Raw genomic sequence first — 21,937 nt, 5'->3', positions numbered from 1 at the left:
CAAAGAACTCATTAAGAACCTCTGCAATTTCCATATTTTCTCTTAGGCTAGGGCTACACTATGGCAGTCCTTTGAAAGAAGTTCCTTTGGAAGATGTCTTCCAAAAACACTTCTTTTGAAAGATCGTGACCACACACAAAAAAGTGGATAGAAAGTTCAATCTGCTCTTTCAATAGAGAACAGCCATCCTCAGACGCTCTTGAAAGAAGGGCCAGAAAATGCTGAGGATTGAAAAATCTGGCATCATGGAGGACTGCTCTTTCAAAAAAAAAAAAAGAAAGACCCCAGGTGTGTCTACACACATTTTTTACTGAAATAATATTTCAGAAAAGGTGCTCTTCCTTATCTAGGAGCAGAAGTGCACTGCGAGGAAAAAGTGCAGCCTTTTTCCAATTCACTATCCAAAGAACACATTTTGTGTGTAAACACTCGCAGGATTTTTCAAAAGAGCCCTGGCCTTTTTGAAAAAACTCACTTGCGTAGAAGAAGACTTATCATTTCCCCCTATTTATTGAGCAATGGAGCTATTCTATTTGCTCACAAACAGTGAAAGCAGATGATATTCTATGTTTTTATATATGTAAAATAAAATCCAAAAGTTTAAGATGTTTACGTTAAATATTTTAATTGTCACATGTGAAAACTGGTATATATGTATGTTTAGTGTGTATTTGAAGAATCAGATCAAGATTTTCAAAAATAGAGGAGGTCTAAGATTAGGCTGCTAAATTCATAGTTAGGGACCTAAATAATGTTTTTCTTTCTATTGAGTTTCTGTCAGCTTCCATTGTTGTCACTGAGTGTTCTGAATAGGGAAGATGCCTCCATACAGATTTTGAGCCTAACTTTTAGCCTCCTACCTATTTTTGAAAAAAAATGCCCAACTTTTATATTCTAAGCCTTTCTTTCTTTTTCTTTCTTTCTTTCTTTTTTGTTCTTGTTTTTGTTTTTTTTAATTTCTTAATCACATTGACAGAGTGGAAGGTAAAAAAAAGATGAAACATTCACCGATGTCCTGATTTAAGTGTGTACATGTTTACTAAATTTTGAAGTAGTTTGTTTTTACAGTCCTCAAAAATTCTGCCTTTCCTTTCCTTTCCTTTTCAAATTCCTTACCACAGTAGCTGTTCTTGTCATGACACTGCACACCTGTTGTAAGAATTTCCACAGCAGATTAGCTGTAGAAAGAATAATGCTTACTGTTTTATTTTTGCCCTTTTATGTACAAGCAAACCTTCTCTGGTTATTTCAGGGACAGAATGCTTAAAGTTTCCTCGGATGTCAAAATCTGGATATGTAAAAGTTTTTCCATTGTTACAAGATAATCTCTACATTACACTTTAGAATTTCATCATTTTACTACTTAGATGTCAAAAGTGTATTCTGGCCCCCTTCTCATCTGCTGATCTTGGCTCAGCCTATAAAAGACTTTGGATAACATTCTGGAGTATAAATGTCTCTGCTCAAATGAAGCTGAAAAGGAACTGAAGTATCCCTTCTAGAGGGGTCAAAGATTTGAAGTTAGGGTTAAAGTGCTTTATTGAACATTCAATTCAGATAAATAACAGTAGGTGATTAGAGCTAGTTGACATAGCATAGTATTTGCATATGTGCGTGAGGAATTGGACTCTTACAAATAGTTTGTTCTCTTATGTTTAAATTATATTTTTGTTAGGTTGCAGTGATCTCTATAAGGTTTGCATATTTTTCTAAAATGTGTGAGACACGAAAACCATTGAAATGTATTTTTCTGGCACAAAAATCCACACCTGGAATCCAGCACATGAAATAAATGTAATCACATACTCTTTTCTTGCTTCTGTGTTTCCAAAAGACTAAGGAGAGTGCTCTAACATTTGTGATTGTGGTTATCTGAGTACCCTTTCAAAAGTTTACCATTTTATAAATTCCTGCAGTTATTTGTCTTGTGAACAGTAGATTAACTGTAAATACATTTTGTGTTAAATTAATTCTTAAATATATTTTCTTGTAGAGAACTAGAGGACGAAAACGAAGCTTTGTGCCTGAAGAAGAAAAGCCTGAGGTTGGAATAATAGAGTATTTTTTAAATTAGATTCACAAAATATTAAACTTCAGGTGTGAAATATTGCTTTCAGTATTGTAACTGAAAATGTTTGCTCCCCGCCCCCCTTTTGCTTTTTTCTGTTATAGGAACGCATTCCTAGAGAAAGAAGGCAAAGACAGTCTGTTCTACAAAAGAAGCCAAAGTCAGAGGATTTAAGAACTGAATGTGCTACGTGCAAGGGGACTGGAGACAATGAAAATCTAGTCAGGTAGGCTTAATGCTGTGACCTTTTCCACCAGGGATTAAAGTTCCATCTTCATCACTTTCTCATCATGGCCATAATAAAGAAAATCACAGTATAGAATGCTTCTTTAAAAAAATCTGTTTTAGGGGAAATGTTACTTCAGAAACATTGATTTGATCCACTTATTGACCTGCCACACACATTTACACTTTCAGGATTTAGAGGTAAATAAGCAACACAATCTGTTTTTCTAAGGCAACAATATTAATTTTCTTTAGCAGGGTGAATTGCCTATCTTTTATGAGAGGTCACAAAGGTAAACAAACTGGCAATTTGATTATTGTAATACTAGAGTTACCTCACTTCTTTTATGTAAAAACATTTAATCAATTAGCTTTTGTAACATTTTCTGAGATGAAGCATATGTTATTGCGAAGAACGTAAACATTTTTAGAAAATATTCTAATAGTCTCCTATTGCTCCACAACTTAGTAAGTGCTTCTCATATGGAAGAAAGGTGAATAGCTGTCCCTCATGCAGGTTTTAGAAAGTTCAACTTTATAATCGGTGTCTAAACCGAGAGGGGAATGATATAATGCTTCAGAACCTCCATTCTTCTTAGAGTGCTTGCTCATGTCTATTCCAGTGTAGGTATATGCACACCACATGCAGAATTATCAGAAGAAAAATTCCCTCAGTGGTATCAGTTGGGTTAGGTCTCATGCCCTCTGGAGTCACACACTCTTAGCACTGTCATGCAAGTGCTTGCTGACCCCATTGCCTCCTCAGTTCTGTCTTCTCACCTGTGATGGTCGCTGGAACTTTTTTGTTCTTGTGTTCATGAAGCACTCTGCCCAGTGGACTTTGTCTCTTTTTCCTGTTAATAGTTTATATGGTTGCCTGTATAATGGCCAGAGTTAATTATTACAGTTATAGTGTTAACTAGCGATAATAGATACAGCAGATATTGGCACTAAGACTGATAGCAGAAAAACTCGAAGAAAGAACAAGAATGTGTGCACTTGCTTCGTCGATTTTCAAAAGGCATTTGACAGTATAGATCAGAAAGTGACTAGGCTGGTGTTGCAGTCATACGGAGTGGATAGCAGACAGATGCGGTTGTTGAAGGAGATCAATGACCATGCGGAGGCAGCGGTGAGAACATGTGGGAAGTTGGGAAGTTGGTTGAAAACAAGTAGAAGTACGAGACAAGGAGATCCAATATCGCCAAGAATCTTCTTCACACATCTGGAGAGAGCGATGGACAAGATCAACGAAGAGGTAGAAGGGATATCTGTGCATGGGAAAAGAATTTACAACTTGAGGTTCGCGGATGATATAGTTATCAATGACGAAGATGAGGAGAAGCTAGCGAAAATGGTGCAGGTGTTAAACAAAGAAGGGAAGAGGTACGGACTGATTATGAACATCGATAAAACAAAAAATGGTATTTGGAGATAAGGAAATAGGAAGGAAGATTAGTGTCAACGGTATTGAACTAGAATATGTAGAGAAGTTCACATATCTGGGGAGCAACATAACATACGATCTAGACTGTAAGAAGGAAATAGCGACTAGAATAGCGAAAGCAAGAGTGAGTTTGGAGGTGATAAGATCTGGAAAAGCAAAGCAATTAGCTTAAGAACAAAGCTGAGCATCTTGAAAACGTGTGTATTCAGCAGCATGTTGTATGGATGTGAGATCTGGGTGATAACGAAAGATTTGGAGAAGAATACTGGCGTTTGAAAGGAGTTGTTATAGAGAGAGATTCTGAGAGTAGGATAGATGCGGAAGGTCACCAATGAGGAATTATATAGAATGGTACAGCCGAAAGAGAACCTGCTGCAGAAGGTTATAAAAGGGAAGCTACAACTATTTGGGCATATTTGCACAATGAACGAAAAATCAAGACCCTGGTGTTCAGTATAATGGATGGTTCGAATTGGAGGGGTAGACCTCACAAAGAATGGATAGATGGTAAAGTATATTGGTGCAGATCTAGTCTACAGAAACTAAGCTACTCCTCACTGGACAGGGAAAGATGGAAGAAAATAGAGAGTAATCAGACACCAACGGCTGCTGAGACCATGGTTATTGTTGATGATGAGCAGTAGTAGGGTAGGATCCTGATTTCTGAGATTTCCCGTTCCTTAGCAGTGTGGCATGCCTTTTTTCTGGGGTTTAAACCATGTGAGCCTTACCATAAGCTCATGCCAATTAGTGATCCCCACTTTCCTGGGTGGGAATCTAAGGCCAGATCTGCACTAGGGAATAAATCGATTTTATGTTACGCAACTCCAGCTATGAGAGTTGCTTAGCTGGAGTTGACATATCGTTTTTTTTGCCACCATCCCCATGGCAGGAGGTTGATGGGAGAAATTCTCCCGTTGACTTCCCTTGCCCCTCGTGACTGTGAGGAGTATCAGGGTTTGATGGCAACTCTCTGATCTTTCGTGTCCACTAGGCAAACTAAATTGAATCCTGGAAGATTGACTGCCAGCACATCAATCTTTCGGTAAGTATGGACCAGACTGAGGTATGTGGGGCAACCTTACCTGCAGGACTGCTGCAGAATCTGTAAGGTGTTCAAACCCTGTAGCCAAGAGACCAGAGAGAGCCTCTCATGAAGTCTGCTCTTCATCCACCCCTCAGGACGACTTGGTACCGAACACTTCCACCTTGGTGAGAAGCATGCTGGCATCTCTGGCACCAAGAAAAGACTCCTCATCTACATCCTGAGCTTCTCAGCACCATGAGGGATCTCTGATACACAGACATTCTGGGAATGTTCCACACCAGCCTCAGTCATCGGTACCACTGATTAAAAACAACAAAAGGAGGACAGAGGGTAGTCTCCAGCTGCAGAGCCTTCTAGTCACAAAAAAGCTAGCAGAAGGCTCAATGGCTACCAGTCTGAAATTTTCATCCACAGCCCAGCGAGAGAACCTATTGAATTTGATACCACTCTACCAGAGGTGGAAAAAATGTTACTTGAGTAAAAGTGCAGCTGCTTTCATTTTATTTCATAGATGTGATGTGTGTTTGTGTGTGTAAGTAAAGGGACACCAGTAGTTGTGCTTAAGTACATTCCTCCACCACCCCTAACCCCATGCCATAGCTGCATTTGTACTCAAGTAACTTTTTGGATACTTTTTACACTGGACTCTGCACTGGACTCTCCTCTGAGAGCCATAGGAGTGCAGTGCTAGCACTTCCATCTCTGCTACAGGCATATGAGGAGATAGCAAGAGACCCACTGTCCCTCCCAATTCTGTTTTCCCCGCCAAGGTGGGAATGAGTACTGGAAATGAAAGTGACTACAGTGTCAGCCACAAGTGCTATCACATAGAAAACCATCAATGATTTCTCAGCATGTCACCCTCCCGCCCAGCGCCACTCTTCAATAGCATCTGATGCTGTTTCCCTCTGGTCATTGGGGAGTGACTTGTGATCAGACTGAATCAGAGAGCTACAGATCCCTCAGGAGCCAGCATCAGTTCATCTTCCAGTACTGGTATGAGCTAAGGGTTTTCACCAATGGCCTGGCCTGCAAAGTGGCATATAGCTGTTCAGTGGCCTGCTTGGACCCTTTAGACTTTCCGTCAGGCCCAAAGACCTCAGATAAGGATCTTAGTGTACTTGTAGTCTTACTGCATCAGAGGTTAGAGCACCACCAAGTCTTCTCTCAGTGCAGAACCAGATTTCCATTTGAAAAGCAGTAAACAGTTCAGCATCTTCCTTTCAACATGTCTGTGTTTTTGGAGCAGACAGATTCTAAGTTCTGCAACTTGAAGGATTTGTGGGCCATCTTAAAGTCACTAGGCTTACCCACAACAGCCTTATTGAGGAGGCACTCCAAGCACCAGCCTTTGGCTCATTTCTACCAACCATAGTGGAGGCAGGATTACAATGGGAGGCAGAATAGATGCTATAAAAGGAGGTCTCCTCCTCAGTCCTCATTGGCCCATGGCCCTGCTAGATGGTCATCTGGGTCTATAGAGACATTTTGAGGTACACATGAGGACGGTGTACCAGAAGTGTAATTGTATCCAACCTCCCCAGTCTTTGTGGTCTGTTTGTCCCATTGCTATCAGATGTGGGCCCATATTGCCTCATATCACTGCGTGCTGTGCACAAAAGGACTAAGATACACCCTGCAGTTCAGTTCTTCCCTGCCTTCCCACTCTTTCCCCATCCCTCTTCAGGAACACTTCTCATGAATAACTTCGATTTCAAGAAGTGTGAATGCCCCTGTGAATGGAAGCAGTAGAGGATGTTCCCCTGGAGCTAAGGGCCCAGGGATTTTATTCCCTTTATTTACTAATCCCAAAGGCCACTGGTCTCCATTACTCATCTCTGGATCTAGGGGACTGATATACCACTCTCAACTTAAAGAACATTTCTCTGATTCATTGTGGACCAAGTACTTTGAGTCCACTGTCCTTACCAGTGGGCCCTTGGGTTTTCACAAAGCACATGGCAGTTGTGACTTTCCTTAGGAAACAGAGAATTTAGATATATTTCTACTTCAATGACTGGCTGATCAGAGGGCACATCAGGACCCAGGCAGAGGCACACATATGACTAATGCTGTCAACATTCCAGAAGTTCATGAATCTGCAAAAAAGAACAATCTCTCCTGTCCAAAAGCTGTAACTCAAAGGAGCAGTCCTCAGGCCAGAGCCTTCCTCTCTGTTGCTAGATTTTGGGCCCTAGATCAGAAAGCCTCAGACATCAGTCCATCACCATGTCAAGAAATTGCCTGAAACTTCTGAGGCATATGGTATCACATACATACACAGTTAAACACATGAGGTTGTGACTCAGACTTCTTTGTACCGGGCTAGTGTCAGTGGGCTGACCAAACTGGGACTGCCTTGACACAATGGTAGTACTTCCCTCTTTTATGGTGGCTGGATTCAGGGTGAGCATGTGCACGTCTCATTTCTAAAACCTCAGCTGTCAAAGTCTCTGATTACCGATGGTTCAGCCTGGATTGGGGACTTAACTGGTGGGTCCTCAGAACTCGGGACTCTGGTTCCAGGAGGAGCTCTTGCTACATTTCAACACGAGGAAAGGCAGAGCAGTATGCCATGCCCACCAGACATTCCAGCCCTACCTGCAGGATAAATGCATGTTGGCGCTTACAGATTCTTGACAGAACTCTGCATTTTCCTCAACAGTATTATCCCTCAAAAATTTGAGGCATAACGATCTGTGGACTTTCTGATACCAGAGGGCAGTGTAGTCTGGCAGTTCTCTGACAGTAACTTCTGTCGACAGATGCTTCTAGTGTAGACATAGCCTGAGTGTAAACACCAGTCACCCTACCTCTGTTTCTGGATTTCATCTCCCAGGATCATAGATGCCTATATCTTCTTAAATTTGAGTCCCTCAGTTTCATGGGATGGAAGCTCCAGGGCTGAACTTCCTGGAGCTAAAACACTCAGGTCCAATTCAAGAAGTCCTCCTAGGGAACAGAAAGGCATCCATTAGGTCCACAACCTGGCAAAATTTAAGATTTTCTCAATTTTGTCAGTGGAGAACAGGATGTCACCCAACAAAGCATTAGTGCAGAGTATTCTGGACTATTTGCTACACCTGAAGTATTAACAGCTATTGGTATAGTCAGTTAGAGTACACCTGGAGACAATTTGTTTTCCAGACAAGGAAAAATGGCAGGTCCATTTCTGCTGATACGTTCTGTGGCTACTTCTTTAAGGAGTTGGACGTTTGTACCCACAAGTGAACCCTGAAACCTCAACTGGTACTGTCAAGATTCACAGGTTCCCCATTCAAATCCTAAGCAATGTGCTCTTTATCCTATTTGTCCTGTAAAATAGCCTTTCTGGTGGATTTCACCTGTGCCAGAAGGGTAATGGAAATTGGGGCTCTTACTTCAGTGCCTCCAAGCTTTGTCTTCTTCCAAGAAGAGGTCCAGCTGTGCCCTTCCCCAGCCTTTCTTCCAAAGTTAGTGTTGGAATTCCACAATAACTGGGACATGTTTCTCCCAGTCTTCTACACCAAGCTGCGCACACATAGCCAAGAATAGAGCTACATTCACTAGACAAGTGCTGATCTTCTATGCAGAAAGGACAAAATTGTTTAAGAAAACTACTCAGCTTTTCATGGCAGTGGCAGACAGGATGAAAGGTCTCCTTACTTTGACCAAGAGGATTGCATCATGTATGTCATCGTGCATCTGCACATGCTATGATCAAGTGAAATTTTGTGCTCTGGCCCTGATAGCTCATTCCACAAGGATGCAAGGTCTTAGGCCCACATCTTCACAATTCACTATGCCATCAACTACAGGGCCAGAGATGGTGCTGGATAAGGCAGAGTCGTACTAAACTCTTGTTTGTCATTGAACTCTGAACCAACATCCTTTATCTGCTTGGGCATCACCTGCATTGGAATGGGCATGAGCAAGGACTCAAAGAACAGACATTTACAAACCCTTCATAACTGCAGTTCTTTGAGATATGTTGCTCATGTCATTTCTGAAACCTGCCGTCCTAGCACTCTGTTGGAGTTGGCCAGCAAGAAGGAACTAAGGGGAAGGCAGGGTGGCATTTGAAAAAGGAGATAGGTAGCATTTCTCTTAAGTGGTGGCCAGTTACATAGAATAGTCAACAAAAGATTTGTTCCAAAACTCATAGATGTCTACTTCCTTGAAGGCCTGAAATACTGACTTAATCAAGGAAAGTACAGCCTCAAAGCACTAGGGAGGTTTTCTTTTGGAGCACACCAGTCTTTAAACTAATGAAGTCACAGTATCTGTTGCCCTATGTCATGCTACACAGTACTCAGAATCAGTATCTACTAGTCTATTCCGAGTTAAACTTTTACTGTACAAGTAAAACATCCTTTGCAGTTTGGGTTGTGGGGAGCATAGCTTGAGCTCTTTCTCTCAGTATGAGAATAAACAATAGCTGAAGCCTGAATTTTAGGAATAATAATCTGGTATTATATGAGAGTTGTCGCTGGTATCTGATCTGTTGCCTTCATTAGCACAGCACAGACACAAGCTCAGAAGAAAAAGGAGGCCGTCATGAGATATTTTTGAGTTCATATTTATGCAGATAGTTATTCCTGACCTTTCCCCGCCCAGTCACCAATGAGAGAGTTTTGTGTTCGTGAGTTTTACTTGAAGATATTGATCCTAATGAATAAGAACTGTCTTCAGTTAGAGTATAAGGAAAAACTCATCAAGTTAAACAGAAATGAGTGAGCATTCAAGCTGCAGAATGGGGGTAGATAGTTTTAAATATCTTGTTAGCTTTCCCTATCTGACATGGCCTCACACAGAGGGAATCACACAAATCTTGGGTCATCAGTAGAGTATTACATATATTTTCCTGCTTTAGATTTCCATTGTTCATTTGGGCATCCCACTTTATGTTTACAAAAGAGAGCTGTCCAGACAACAGTTAGAGGTAAACACACAAAGGCAGCATTCATGGTCAGACACTGCCTTGCTGAAGGACTCTTTGTTTCTACCAAGCCTATTGTCTCCCATGTATGGAGGTCTGAGAAGTAGTTTAACATCTGGCCTGTCCATACTTTTCAGTGAGAAGGAGCAGCCTTTCCGTAATAGAAAGACTGAAAGGATCTTATAGTGTGCACTACTACTTTCAGGCATGGTTTCCCAAACTGGGGGATATGCCCCCCTGTGGTGGGCATGAAGAAATTCCAGGGGGATGTGAGGCAACCCAGCCCCCCATCTTTCCCCTCAACCTGAAGAAAGAGCCAGCTTTTGTTTCCAGCTCTCAGCCCCTGGCATTTTACTTGGGTGCCCTGGCACAGCTGCTATATAAAGCAGGCAGCCAGCTAAGACGCATCTGGAGCTATCTGCCTCCTGAAAAAGGAGTGAGTATGGGTTGTTGGGGGGAGGAGAAGGATGGGATTAGATGGGAGGCTGGGGATGCCTGGCTCAGGAGAGGGGGATGAGGATGGGGTAAGAGCCAGATGCAGGTGGTGCCTGGCTTTGTCGGATGGGAGGAACGTGGGCAGATGGCTCACAGGGCTTGTGGGGCTCAGGCGGCCAGCCGGCTTGTGGGAATCATGGTGCTTGGGCAGCTTGCCCCAGCATCGCAGGGTTCAGGTGGCTTGGGCTGGCAGCACGGGGCTCGGGGTGTTGGCCCTGGCAGCATGGGGCTTGTGGGGGCTGGCCCCGGCATCACAGGGTTCAGGTGGCTTGGGCTGGCAGCAGGCCCTGGTAGCATGGGGCTCCGGTGGCTCAGGCGGGTGGGTGGGTGGCTGGCCCCAGCAGCGTGGGGCTCAGGTGCTCAATATAGCGGGCAGGCGGCTGGCCCTGGCAGCATGAGGCTTGGGTGAGCAACTCAGGCAGCTGGCCGGTGGCTGGGGAAGGCAGTTGGTGGGTGGGCAGCTGGTCCCAGCAGCATGGGTCTCAGGTAGCCAGTGGGAGGGCAGGAGGCTGGCCCGGGAGATTGAGGGTTGTGTGAGTGGCTGGCTTGGGTGGCGCGGGAATTGGGCAGATGGCTCTGGCAGCTCAGGTGTCAGGTGAGCAGGCAGCTGTCATGGTCAGCTCTGGCAGCTGGGATGGGGCTCAGGTAGCTGGCCAGCTGGGGCTGCACCAGGCACCTGCAAGGGACCAAGAAAAACTATTTGTGCTTATTTTTAATTTTAAATTACATTTTATATCAAGTTTATTTTAAATTATGAATTTAATTTTTTGTTAAAAGGGGGGTTGGATGGTGGTAAAGAAGAGTCAGGGAGCATGAGGGTTTCTCAAAAATCAAAATGGGGGGTGCGATGCCAAAGAGTTTGGGAACCACTGCTCTAAGGCTATGTCTACACTATAAGTATCTGTCAACAGTAACATCTGTCTACACATAAAAGCAGATCCACAGAGCAATCTGCTGCGTTGACAGAGAGCAGCCAGACTGCACTGCCCTGCCCTGCCCTGTCTTGACAGAATGGCTGACCGGAAGCTTTACAAACAGGGCTGCCTAGGGAACCAGAAACCTTCTCTGTCGACAAAATTGTCTATGCTGCACTTCTGTCTACAGGACTCTGTTGACAGAGTGTTATTCCTCAGATTTTCAAGGGATAACACTGTTGAGACAAATTCAGAGCTCTGTTGAGACTATGTCGACAGAGTGTTTTATGTGTGTAGACGTTCCCTGAGTTATTTCAACAGAAGGCCCCTTATGTCAACAAAACTGTCTAGTGTAGACACTACCTAATAAGGGACAAACTTGAAAACTTTATCTTCTCCTCCTCCTTCCTAGACTTATCTTTCCTGTTGGTCAAGAGCTTCACAGTGGCTGAAATGATGTTGAAGGATGACTCCCTCTTCTGCCTAAAACCTACAAAGCCATTTATTCTTAAAACAGTTCTATTTAAAACACCTTCTTTTTTATCACCAACTAAGGCTAAAATCATTCCTGTACGTCCTAGCATTTCATTTAATATATCTATTAAATATAGATAATTCATAAGAGTGCACAGCTATTAATTACATGCTCTTTTCTGCTGTTTCATCTTTCAACATTTGCTAGTGTAGGACTTGCTGATTAGATTAATTCCAGTTGCTCTGGCAGAATGTATTTAAAAGGATGTATGTGACCAGTGTGTTTTGCTGAAAAGTGCTCCTGGACTTACATAAGAACATCACAACATTATTGAAACTAATTCATGATTCTTTTCTTTTAGGAGCTCTATATTAGTTGAGAGTGTTGATTCTACTTTTCTTCACACTGTTGTCCAGAAGCTGTTTTACAACATTTGGGTATCCCTCAACTATCTTTACATTCTCCCATTGACTTTTAGTTATTCAAAGGCTGTAGATTTAATTCACTTTCTTGGATTTGAGCAATTCCCTTTGGTGACATTGGTGTATATTTTCATGCATGTGTTTGTACTGGAAATGTTTCTCCTCTGTATAAAATAGATCCCTTATGGCTCTCCAGATGGAAAATTAATATCCCTCTGGAATGGGTAAGGGATGACTCTACTGTTAGTTTGGTAGAGGAAATGTTGACTCTAATTTTAACCAAATTTTGATTTCACTTAACAGATTGAACACTTAACAGCTTCTAATTCATCAGATCAGTCTTTCTGATACCAAAATGGAATTCTTATTTTATAAATGACAAAACAGATTACACTGTATACAGAAATATAGTAATTTAATATCGGGCAATAAAGAATAAACCCTTAGAAATTATACAGTACTTCCCAGATATTGCAGCAGAGTGTTATGAATAAGGTTTTCTCATTTTATTAATATTTGGTGTGGCTGTGCAACACTGGACATTATTGAAGAGTCCTGTGTCTCAGTTGATCTGTCTTTACAAGAGTTTCTTGCCCCCCCACGTGAGTTTTAGCATTTGAATAATAGATTTTTTAAAAATAACTTTATATCCTTTGATTAATAAGGTGACATAGAAATATGAAAGTATTTTATTAGATAAAAAGAAATTTTATGGTAGAAAATTAACTGGCAAAAAAGGTGTCTTAAGTAACTCTACTTTTGTAGGAAAACAGTGTGATAAAATAGAACTACCATAAATTAGTAGTTTTGCTTAAGGCAGGATTTTGTTGAAGAAAGTTTGCCTATTTAAATAGATTCACTAGGACTGTCTATATGTAACACATACATGCCAAGACCCTATTTTATTTATTATTCCTTAAAAATTCTGTACATAGAAGTTTTTATTGTTGTAAGATGTCTGTTTGTGGTGTTCTCCTGTCTAGTCTAGTGCATTGGGTTTTTTTGTTTTTTGTTCTTTAAGGTACTATCATGTATGTCTGTGCCTTAAAGAAAATTAATACAGTAAGCTCTTTCATAGCTGGCAGCCCTGGGACTGGGAGGTTGCTGGGATATGCAGATATTTTGGATAATAGGGAGGTATACGTAGCAATGCATAACACTAAAGATAAACAAGATTAGATATTAAGAAACAAACAGAAATGTAGGCAGAGTACTTTACCAACAACACTAGTATTGTACACTGTAAACTTATACTGTATTTATTTGTATTTACTTTCACTATATTGTACTGATGGAAAATGTAATGAAAATTTTCTTTATGGTTAAAATGCCAGTTATTTGAGAGTTCCAGGTGATAAAATGCCCCATATGAAAGAGTTTGCTTTAGAAGAACAAGAACAGCTTTCAGTAATCATTTCAAGTCAAGAAGGTAAATCTTGGATAAGGACAAAGCAATATTTAGAGTTGTGGCTCTTCTAGGGAATGAGCGCAAATGAGCAATAACTAAATTTTAAGCATATTCTTAAAGGCTGAGTCTATACTAGAGACTTACGTTGATCAGCCATTCTGTCGACAAAGGGCAGGGCAGTCTGGCTGCTCTCTGTCAACAGAGTGGATTGCTCTGTTGATCTGCTTCTGTGTGTAAATACACTCTCTTGACACAATTTCTGCCAGCACAACTCTGTTGACAGACGTTACTGTCAACAGATTCTTCTAGTGTAGACATAGCCAAATTGTTTGGATGGTTGGACTGCTTAATTTTCTCAGAAATTAATGTTAAGCATTTGGTGCAAATAGTTCTGCTGTAGGTCACAGACAATTCTGCGAAGGAATCAAAATGAGAGTGTTAAGTGTCTGCAAGATTGTTATTAACATATAAAATCCACCTAAGACATAAAACATCTCCATCAATTAAAAATGGCACCTAAGGTATATAAATTTGGAAAACAGTGAATATTTTCTAATCTCAGAAGTTCTCAAATCTTGATATCCAGGGTAGAATTGCTTTTAGCAATCTCCAATATTCTAAATGAATAAAAGGGTTAAAAGACTTGGGGGTTCTTTTTGTTTGTTTTTTTGGGGGTTTTTTGGAGGCTGGGGTCCTCTGGTGTGTTTCACATTAGTAGCAAACATTTAACAAAAAACCCTTGAGGCATATTAATTGTCTTCTTTTAAGGTTATGAATAGTGTTCTTACTTTTAAAATGTGTATACTGTTCATAAAGTCCATTTGTTTCCTCAGAAACTTGTTTCAGTCTGGTAATGCTTTATTATGATCTTATATGAGTCATACATCCTGCAGTGTAATTGCTCTTACCTTTTTATGAGGTCATAAATCAATAATGCGCATATGTAGTATGATATTATAAACATTTTAAATAACTGCTATCCTGGGAATTTAGCCATATTCTGTAGAAATGTGGATAAATTGAAATATCTTCAAGTAGCTGAATAAGTAATAACATAACATACCTTCAATTATGCACAGTAGTCCAAAAAAAATTACCACTGGTTTGTTGGAGTGTTCCAAGTTATATGCACGAAATGCTTTCATGTGGCAGAAATTTACCATCTATTCTTTTCAGATTAAAAACAAAAATCTCAGTTGAATTATCTGTTCTTCTTGAATATATACTAGTAAGACATTTTGAGGCAAAATTGTCAGATACTCAAACTTAAATCCCTAAGATCCCTAAATGAATGTCTAAACAAGCAACATGATTTTCAGAAATGCTGCTCTGAGTGAGAATTATTAAAATTATGTAAAAGAGGACCATTGTCAGTTTTGTAATTTTTAAGCCACTATGGACTGCCAGTATTTGAAGAGATACTAGGTAAAATACATATTAGCCTGTTAGAGTGTAAGAGCACACACAAACAGGGTGTTTTGTTGTGGCCTTTAAGAAGACTGTTATTACTAAGTGTAATAAACCACAAATTTGTTATTTAGATCATTCCAAACAAGCTCCAGTAAAAATACCTTTCCACCGTATTGTCACAAATTTTCTTTCACCCCGTATTTTGAAGCAAATGTGTTATGTACAGTGGTTAACTTCTGTAAACTTTATTGGATTTTTGTTTATATCCTCTTATAAACCTAGTGTTCCTTAGTCACCATAATTCATAATAACGAGGCCAGTGATGCACATCTCTCTTCCAATTAAGCATTTGGTCTCTACCTATTAGGGAACTGGCAGTCCCTTAAGCCAAGTCTTGTGTGACAGCACAACAGCCAACTGTTAAGCAACCTGACTAGGGTTTTTTATGGTTGTTTTTGGCTGTGCACCTCAACAAAATTAACAGTCTATTTAAAAATGTGTGAAATCCAAAGTGATTTTTAGTTGCTTTAGAAATTATGACTCAGAGCTTTTAACATTGTGCAAGCTAATTAGGTTGCTACAAGAGAAACTTCAGTCATTTCAGCCACATTTGCAAGAAGTTGATGTGTTACAAATTACAACTTCAATACTTTAATGTGCAGATTAAAGATTAAAACTTACTTTACATACAGTATCTTTTGACAGGCTCTCTAGAGGCTGAGGTTATGTTTGCTGTAACTTTGTTTTACTATATGAGTTCAACTTGTATGTGGATTTTAAAAGTAACCTTTTCTTTTGTGCTAGATTTCATCTAAAGCAGATTCAAATTTTCTGTTCTTAATTAGTATTTTTTCAAATCTTAATTTTCTGTTTTGCGTAACTATTGGGTAGCTGGGCAGAAGTTTATTTAAGTCAGATTTGATGGTACATTGAGTTTGTGTACTAGCTTTTTGTTCTGGAAAACATAGATTAAAAATGGCATAGAGTCTAACCTGTGCTACTTTGAATAAATTGATTGACATTTATTGGAGTGTTGCATCTGCAAGAAATATGGGATCAGGCCCTGATGTGACAAGAGTAGAATTTTTGTTTTTAAACTCTTGTTTGTTTTTATAATAGGATATAAAGAAATACAGCTACATTTAAGTCTATGCTTAGACTCAATTTGGAAAAACTGAATCTGTTGCTAGTCAGAATTAGAAAGCTGTGTTGCAAAAGTCTGTCTCATAGTATTTCTGACTAAAGACTGGGCTACTAATCCTATATACAGTTTGAAAAACAAGTTATACAGTAATGATGGCACTAGCTATCTGTAACTTCCAGTCAGGTCTAGGTGTAACAAGAAGTGTGATCAATTTTTTTTTTCTTAACTGGAGGAAGGGAGTGAGCTTTCTTGATTTCTCATATTTTATTTGTTGAAAATACTTTGCTGAAAGGTAGCTTTTTACATACACAGGACAAGAAAAAATACGTACATCTGTTTGTGCCACAGTGCAAGTGGCAAACACGTGCCTTTTTTAATCATAATATGGTCCTGATATCTGTGATCCCACTGACAAGAGTTTTGCAGTTTTTCATCAAATCATACAGGGTAATTTCATACAATGGGTTTTCTTCTCTCTTAATTCAGAATAGCTGTTTGATGTACAGCATGGTGCTTAGCAAATATCAATCCACCTGTGCTGTGAAGGTTGGATCTGAATCCAAATGTCCTCCAAGCCCAGCATGGTTCATATCCAGAGTTTTGGTTTAGATCTGTCTCTGGAGCTTATAGCCCATATATAGTTCTCACCTGTGACATTTAGAGAGATGTTTATAAAGGAATACTCAAATATTTCTTCTGGCAAGATTACATCTTTTCCTATTAGTGCGAGCAAAGAACATTTTAACAACTTTTTAAAAGGGTGTATTTATTTATTTTATTTCTGTAGTTTTTGCGGTTTAACAGTGTCTGTGCTGCCATCCCATACATTTATGCCTTCTGGCCTGTCAGTGTATTTGACAGTTGTCATCCATTCCCAAAATAGCAGTATACTTCAGGGTTATATATTATTTTATCTGCTGCCTGGGGGAACATATGCATCATTGTCCTATTTGTAATATTTCAAAATCCAGATATCCAAAAGACTTTCTCAAATCAAATCTAACCTTATAACTCCTGCAAGTTAGTATCTTTAATTGAAAATAAGGGTGAATTATCATGGAGAGAGGGTCATTTGCGTGCAGCATCTCCTCAGAGTAAAGGTCATTGGTGCAGTGTTGATATGGAACAGAGAGCAGAAATGTAATAAAAACCAGAGGATTGATAAAACTGAATTTATTTCCTGGCCCAGCTACATGCAGTGGGTCAGGATTACAAAAGGTTGCTATACCTTCATGGGTCAGTTTCCTCTTATTCCAGTAGCTCTGTTAAGGCTTAATTCCTTAAACAATCATCTTAGTATCAAATAGCCAAGTTTAGCTGCCATTTCAATTAATCAGACTATATGATTATAGGCAAACATTTTCAGCCATCTGAAATTCAATAAGCTTATCAAATAGGAACATTTTATATTACGATATTTTCATAAAACAAATGTCAAGTTCCTTATTTATTTAGCTGTTTTGCTTTATTAAGATGAGACACTCTTATGGACCTGTAACTTACACTTCAGAAATATATAATGATGGAATATGTTGTTCAGATATTAAAAGGCCTCAGGAGAGTAGGACTTCAAAGGCAGTGATGCCGTGGAAATTAAGATTTTAATCTAGCACATGTGTTATTGCCAGGTCTTGCATTTCTTTGTTGGTCATCTACATAGGCAGTTTTCCAAGTTAAATGCCTGTCTGCAGCATCATGTCAGTGTTAGCTGACTGTTGCTTTAAGCTATGTTAAAGTGCAAAGCAGTATTTTGTGTTTTATTTCTTCCCCTGCCCCTGCTTTCTCTTTTGTGGTTAATTTGTAATTGGTTGATCTGTGAGGGTTTTGGTGGTAGGAAGCCTAAGCCATCTCTACAGTATGTTGTCCCATTCTTTTTGCTTTTTTTTTTTTTTTTTTTTAAACAAAACACTTTGCCCTCATCTTAATGTAAATAGGGTGCCACATCTTTCTACTGCAAAACAAAGACCCAAAGGGAAGGAAGCGCGAATGATAGCAGTACAGGTTGCACCTCCTAAAACTGGCACTTTCTTCCCCAGCAATATCCCTCATCCGGCAGGAACAGGGATGTTCCTGGACCAGAGAGCTGGGCAGGAGGGCAAGCTGCAGCCCATGTCCTCAGGTAGCTCTGAGGGACTGGACCCAGTGTTCCTTGGGTGGGGGGGCAGCTGGACATGCAAGAGGCTGCATCCCCCAGTAACCCTGTGACAGGGGAGGGAAGCCACACAGGGCTCGGGCCAGCATCCTCTGGCAGTCCTGCAGGGCCAGAGCCATGTCCCAGGTAGTCCCACAGGGCATAGGCATGTGGCAGCCACACTGTGCTGGAACCGCAGCCCTGCCAAGCCGAAAGCAGAGATGTTGTCCCCCAGCAGCATGGGCAGGAGTCTCAGCAGCAGCCTAGGCCAGGGTGACCACACAGCACCCGATGGGTGAGCAGCTGAGTTGGGAAGGTGAGGCAGGGAGGGTTAGTGACTTGGGGGCCAGTGGCAGGAAACCTCAGCTTGTCCAGCAAATTCTCTTGTTTGGGACTGGTCATTTCCCATCCATGCCAGACCAGGGAAGTGCAGCCTGTGTAACAAGCTTCAAATACTATTGCATCAATTTCTTTGACGTTTCCTGTAGTCTGTCTCTGGATTAAGCATGTCTGATGCCACCAGTTTACAGTAATGAAAGTGAGAACAAGAAGACTATGTGAAACTGAAATTTCATTTGAGTCTAAGCTGAGTGATATACACATGGACTGCCATTACAGCTCCTTGATTCTGAGTATTAAAATGTAGTCTTCTCCGATTTTTGAGTGTGCATTAGCTGGCAGGGAAAGTATTGAGGAAAAACAATGTATAGTCTCTTCATATGACTAAAACTTCAGTTTCACGTTGTTTCCTTCTGACCTCAGTATCATGAATCTTAATATTGACTTAAAAATAGTTACGCTTACAGTGTGCTGCTGTTCCACATGAATGGCTAACATCAACTTTTAATCCTTTAGCCTGAGCCACTGTGGAGTTAATTCCCAAACGCAGTTGTGATTCTGCAGTCAGGGCCGGTCCTAGCTAATTGGCTGCCCCAGGCAAATGGGGGCTGCCAGGCGGAGGAGGGGAAGTGAGTGTGGGCAGGTGTGCCTTCCAGGCTGCTATGCCCTCCTGTCAGGCCCTCCTGCACCTTGGCCACCTGCAGCACACCCAGGCTGCTCAGCTGTGGCCCTGCCCCTCTCCTGTCCCTGCTCAGCAAGCGCCAGCTGGCTCCAGCCCCACACAGGCCAGGCCAGTTTGGCAGCCCCTTGCAATTGGTAGCCCTGGGCGACCACTCAGCTCACCCACCCCTAGGACCAGCTCTGTTTGCAGTATATTTCTTTCCATCATTGTGCCTGTCAGTTGTTCTAAGTAAACCTCTTGAGTAAAGACAGATGCTATTTTTTGTAAGTGGCAGACAGCAGAAGTAGTTTGGTTTAGTTTGTGGGAAGATGCCTGTCATTTCATTATCAAACGTCAATATAAGCAGATTAATTTTGTCATAATCATGTCAATTTAATAGATGGTTTGTATATAACTTGTTTTGAGGTGGTCTTTTATCTTGATGGGGTAAGTCTGTGTACGTGTGTGTGTTTTTTGAGGGGAGGAGGAACTGAAACATGAGGGATCATAAATGTTTGCTTAACAGCATTTCAGCGTAACTAAAGTGTTTCCTTTCTACTCACAATTTCTGTATTAAGTGTCCCTCACTGAGGCTCACAATCATAGCTAAACTCTTTTCCTTTTTCCCTTGGAAGTCCAGATTCAGTAATGTACTAGATCAGGTATAGTTCTTTTGATTCCCTGTGGAAGTCTGCTCTTCTAATTACAAAAAATTCACGTTTAATTCTTTATGATTTACTTTATTGCATTAGTTTCTGAGAGTAGGTTTTGTTATATTTATTTGTCTTTGAGGCAAGCAAAGACTTTGACAAGTGTTCAGATACTTAAAAATAATAATTAAAAGAAAACTTGTTTGAAAAATTGTTTTTGGCTGACTTTTTATGTGATAAAGGAAAAGAGACGAAAAACCCCAAATCAGCCAGGGGCTGGATAGCGGTATTAGTACTGTCTCATATTATGTGTTTGTAGAGTTCCTTGCACAATGGGATCCTTGTCTTTATTTGGAGTGGCTGTGTGAGTTCTGTAATATAAATAATTACCAGTTGAATCTCTCTAATCTGGTGTATACTTGTCTAGCAACATCTGTAATCAGGCATGATTTTGGTTAGCTGGACAACCACTTATCATGGGCATGACCAAGCTTCTCATGGTCCCAGAAAGACTGTTTACAGCCTCTGGCCCTGGCTCTCAGTGTTCTGTGCTGTTATTTAGGTGTAATTTACACCTAAATGTCCTCCAAGAGCCAGTAAGCAGTGGAAGTGTTGATAATGTTCCTAGATATCATTGACCTTCTGTGGTCCAGCAAATTCTCTCATTTGGCACTGGTCAGATTCTGAGGGTGCTGGACTAAAGATATTCAACCAGTAATAGCACTGTGCGTGAAAGAAATCCAGAGAAAATTATTTTCCTCCTCTTCCATTTAACTGTTTTCTCATTTGGCAGCAGTTTGTATATAGTCAGTTTAATTTTTTCCATGGAGTATGTCTGTATGGGTGAGAGTGTCTTTGACATGGCAGAAGATGGGACCGAGACATCTAAAAATGAAAAATGCAGCTGCAAAATTATAAGAAAATTGGTATTTAAAATAATTTTAACTCATTTTTTGAAGTTAATAACATTTCTAATTTACAGAATCCTTTTAAAATTTACCAGATTTTAGCAAATAACTTCTGTATATAGATAGATAATACATTTTTATTGGTCCTTGTATTCTGATGAACATGTCAGAAGTATCATCGAAATTAAGTTCAACTGCACCATTTTATGAAGCTGACATGCTTTCTTTGGCAGAGCAGGGCAAGGGGTCCTCTAATTCCAGCTTACTTTCATATTTTACATGATGCCATGTTAGGGAAGTACACAAAAAAAAGCTAAATTGACAGTGCAAGATAGTGCAGTAACTGACTTTTACCATTGCACATAAACAGAGCAGTTATTCTAAATCATAGCATCACTTTTAGCCAGATAATCACTACAATCACTGCACTGTGGTTTCCTGAAAATGCCATAATCTTTCAACTGCCACATTAAGCCCAGGGAGAACAACCATCAGTAGTGCCGGCACAGTTATATAGAAGGATGAGCCCTGAACCAAGTGAGAAGATGTTCTGGAAGAACAGTAACCTTTCCCATGATGTGTGCATTTTCCATTACCTTTCGGACACCAAATGCTGTGAAATGATTTAATGCTGACATTTTGTTTTGCTGACTTTCCTTTTTTCTCATTAAAAAGAAACAAAAGTTAGGATGGGAAAGAAGGAAAGTGGCCAAGAATTTGAATTTTTTTACGGGAATCCCTTTCTTTTAAAAAAACAAAAAAAGGAGAAAAAGAAAAGGCTTTCTAGACCTCCACTGTTCCTTCTTGGATTTTACTGATTTTGTTTTTAATATATATTTACCTCCAGAGACAATATTGAGCACTTAGTTCTTAAAGTTAATTTATGTTGTTCTTTGGCAGTAGTTGCACACAAAGAAGTATGATAAATCAGGAAAGCATTCTTTCTAATTAGCAGTCAAAGAGACCTTACACAGATATAGGACAGAGCACACACAGTATCGCATTTCTGCTTGTCATTTCTGATGTATGTTACTAGAAATGATTGTGAAATGGAGCAAAGTATAAGTAGACATAGTACCCTGAAAGGTCAGTGCCTGTCACTTGAAAGAGGATAAATTTTTATGGAGAGAGAAGACATAAAGCCACTGCACATTAATATAGTGTAGAAGCTTATCTGCATCTAAAGTAATGCATTTAAGAATGGCTGGGCAGAAAAATTACTTAGCTAAAATGTAGTGCGTGCATCCCTTGGCAGCATTAGATTTTCTGTTTTA

At 40.3% G+C, this 21,937-nt stretch overlaps 1 protein-coding gene across 5 annotated transcripts in view; it reads left to right on the top strand.

Moving 5' to 3' along the window:
• The window catches only part of PHF14 (PHD finger protein 14), a 286,072-nt gene that overhangs the window by 132,235 nt on the left and 131,900 nt on the right, over positions 1-21,937 (top strand). For all 5 annotated transcript variants that reach the window (XM_074984682.1, XM_074984680.1, XM_074984679.1 and 2 more), the window contains exons 15-16: positions 1,994-2,044; positions 2,173-2,294. In XM_074984682.1, coding sequence (XP_074840783.1) covers positions 1,994-2,044; positions 2,173-2,294 — 173 coding nt within the window. The remainder of the gene's footprint in view (positions 1-1,993; positions 2,045-2,172; positions 2,295-21,937) is intronic.

This window comes from Carettochelys insculpta, chromosome 2, assembly GCF_033958435.1.
Source record: "Carettochelys insculpta isolate YL-2023 chromosome 2, ASM3395843v1, whole genome shotgun sequence".
Taxonomy (NCBI): domain Eukaryota; kingdom Metazoa; phylum Chordata; order Testudines; family Carettochelyidae; genus Carettochelys; species Carettochelys insculpta.
This window is presented reverse-complemented; position numbering and strand designations above follow the sequence as displayed.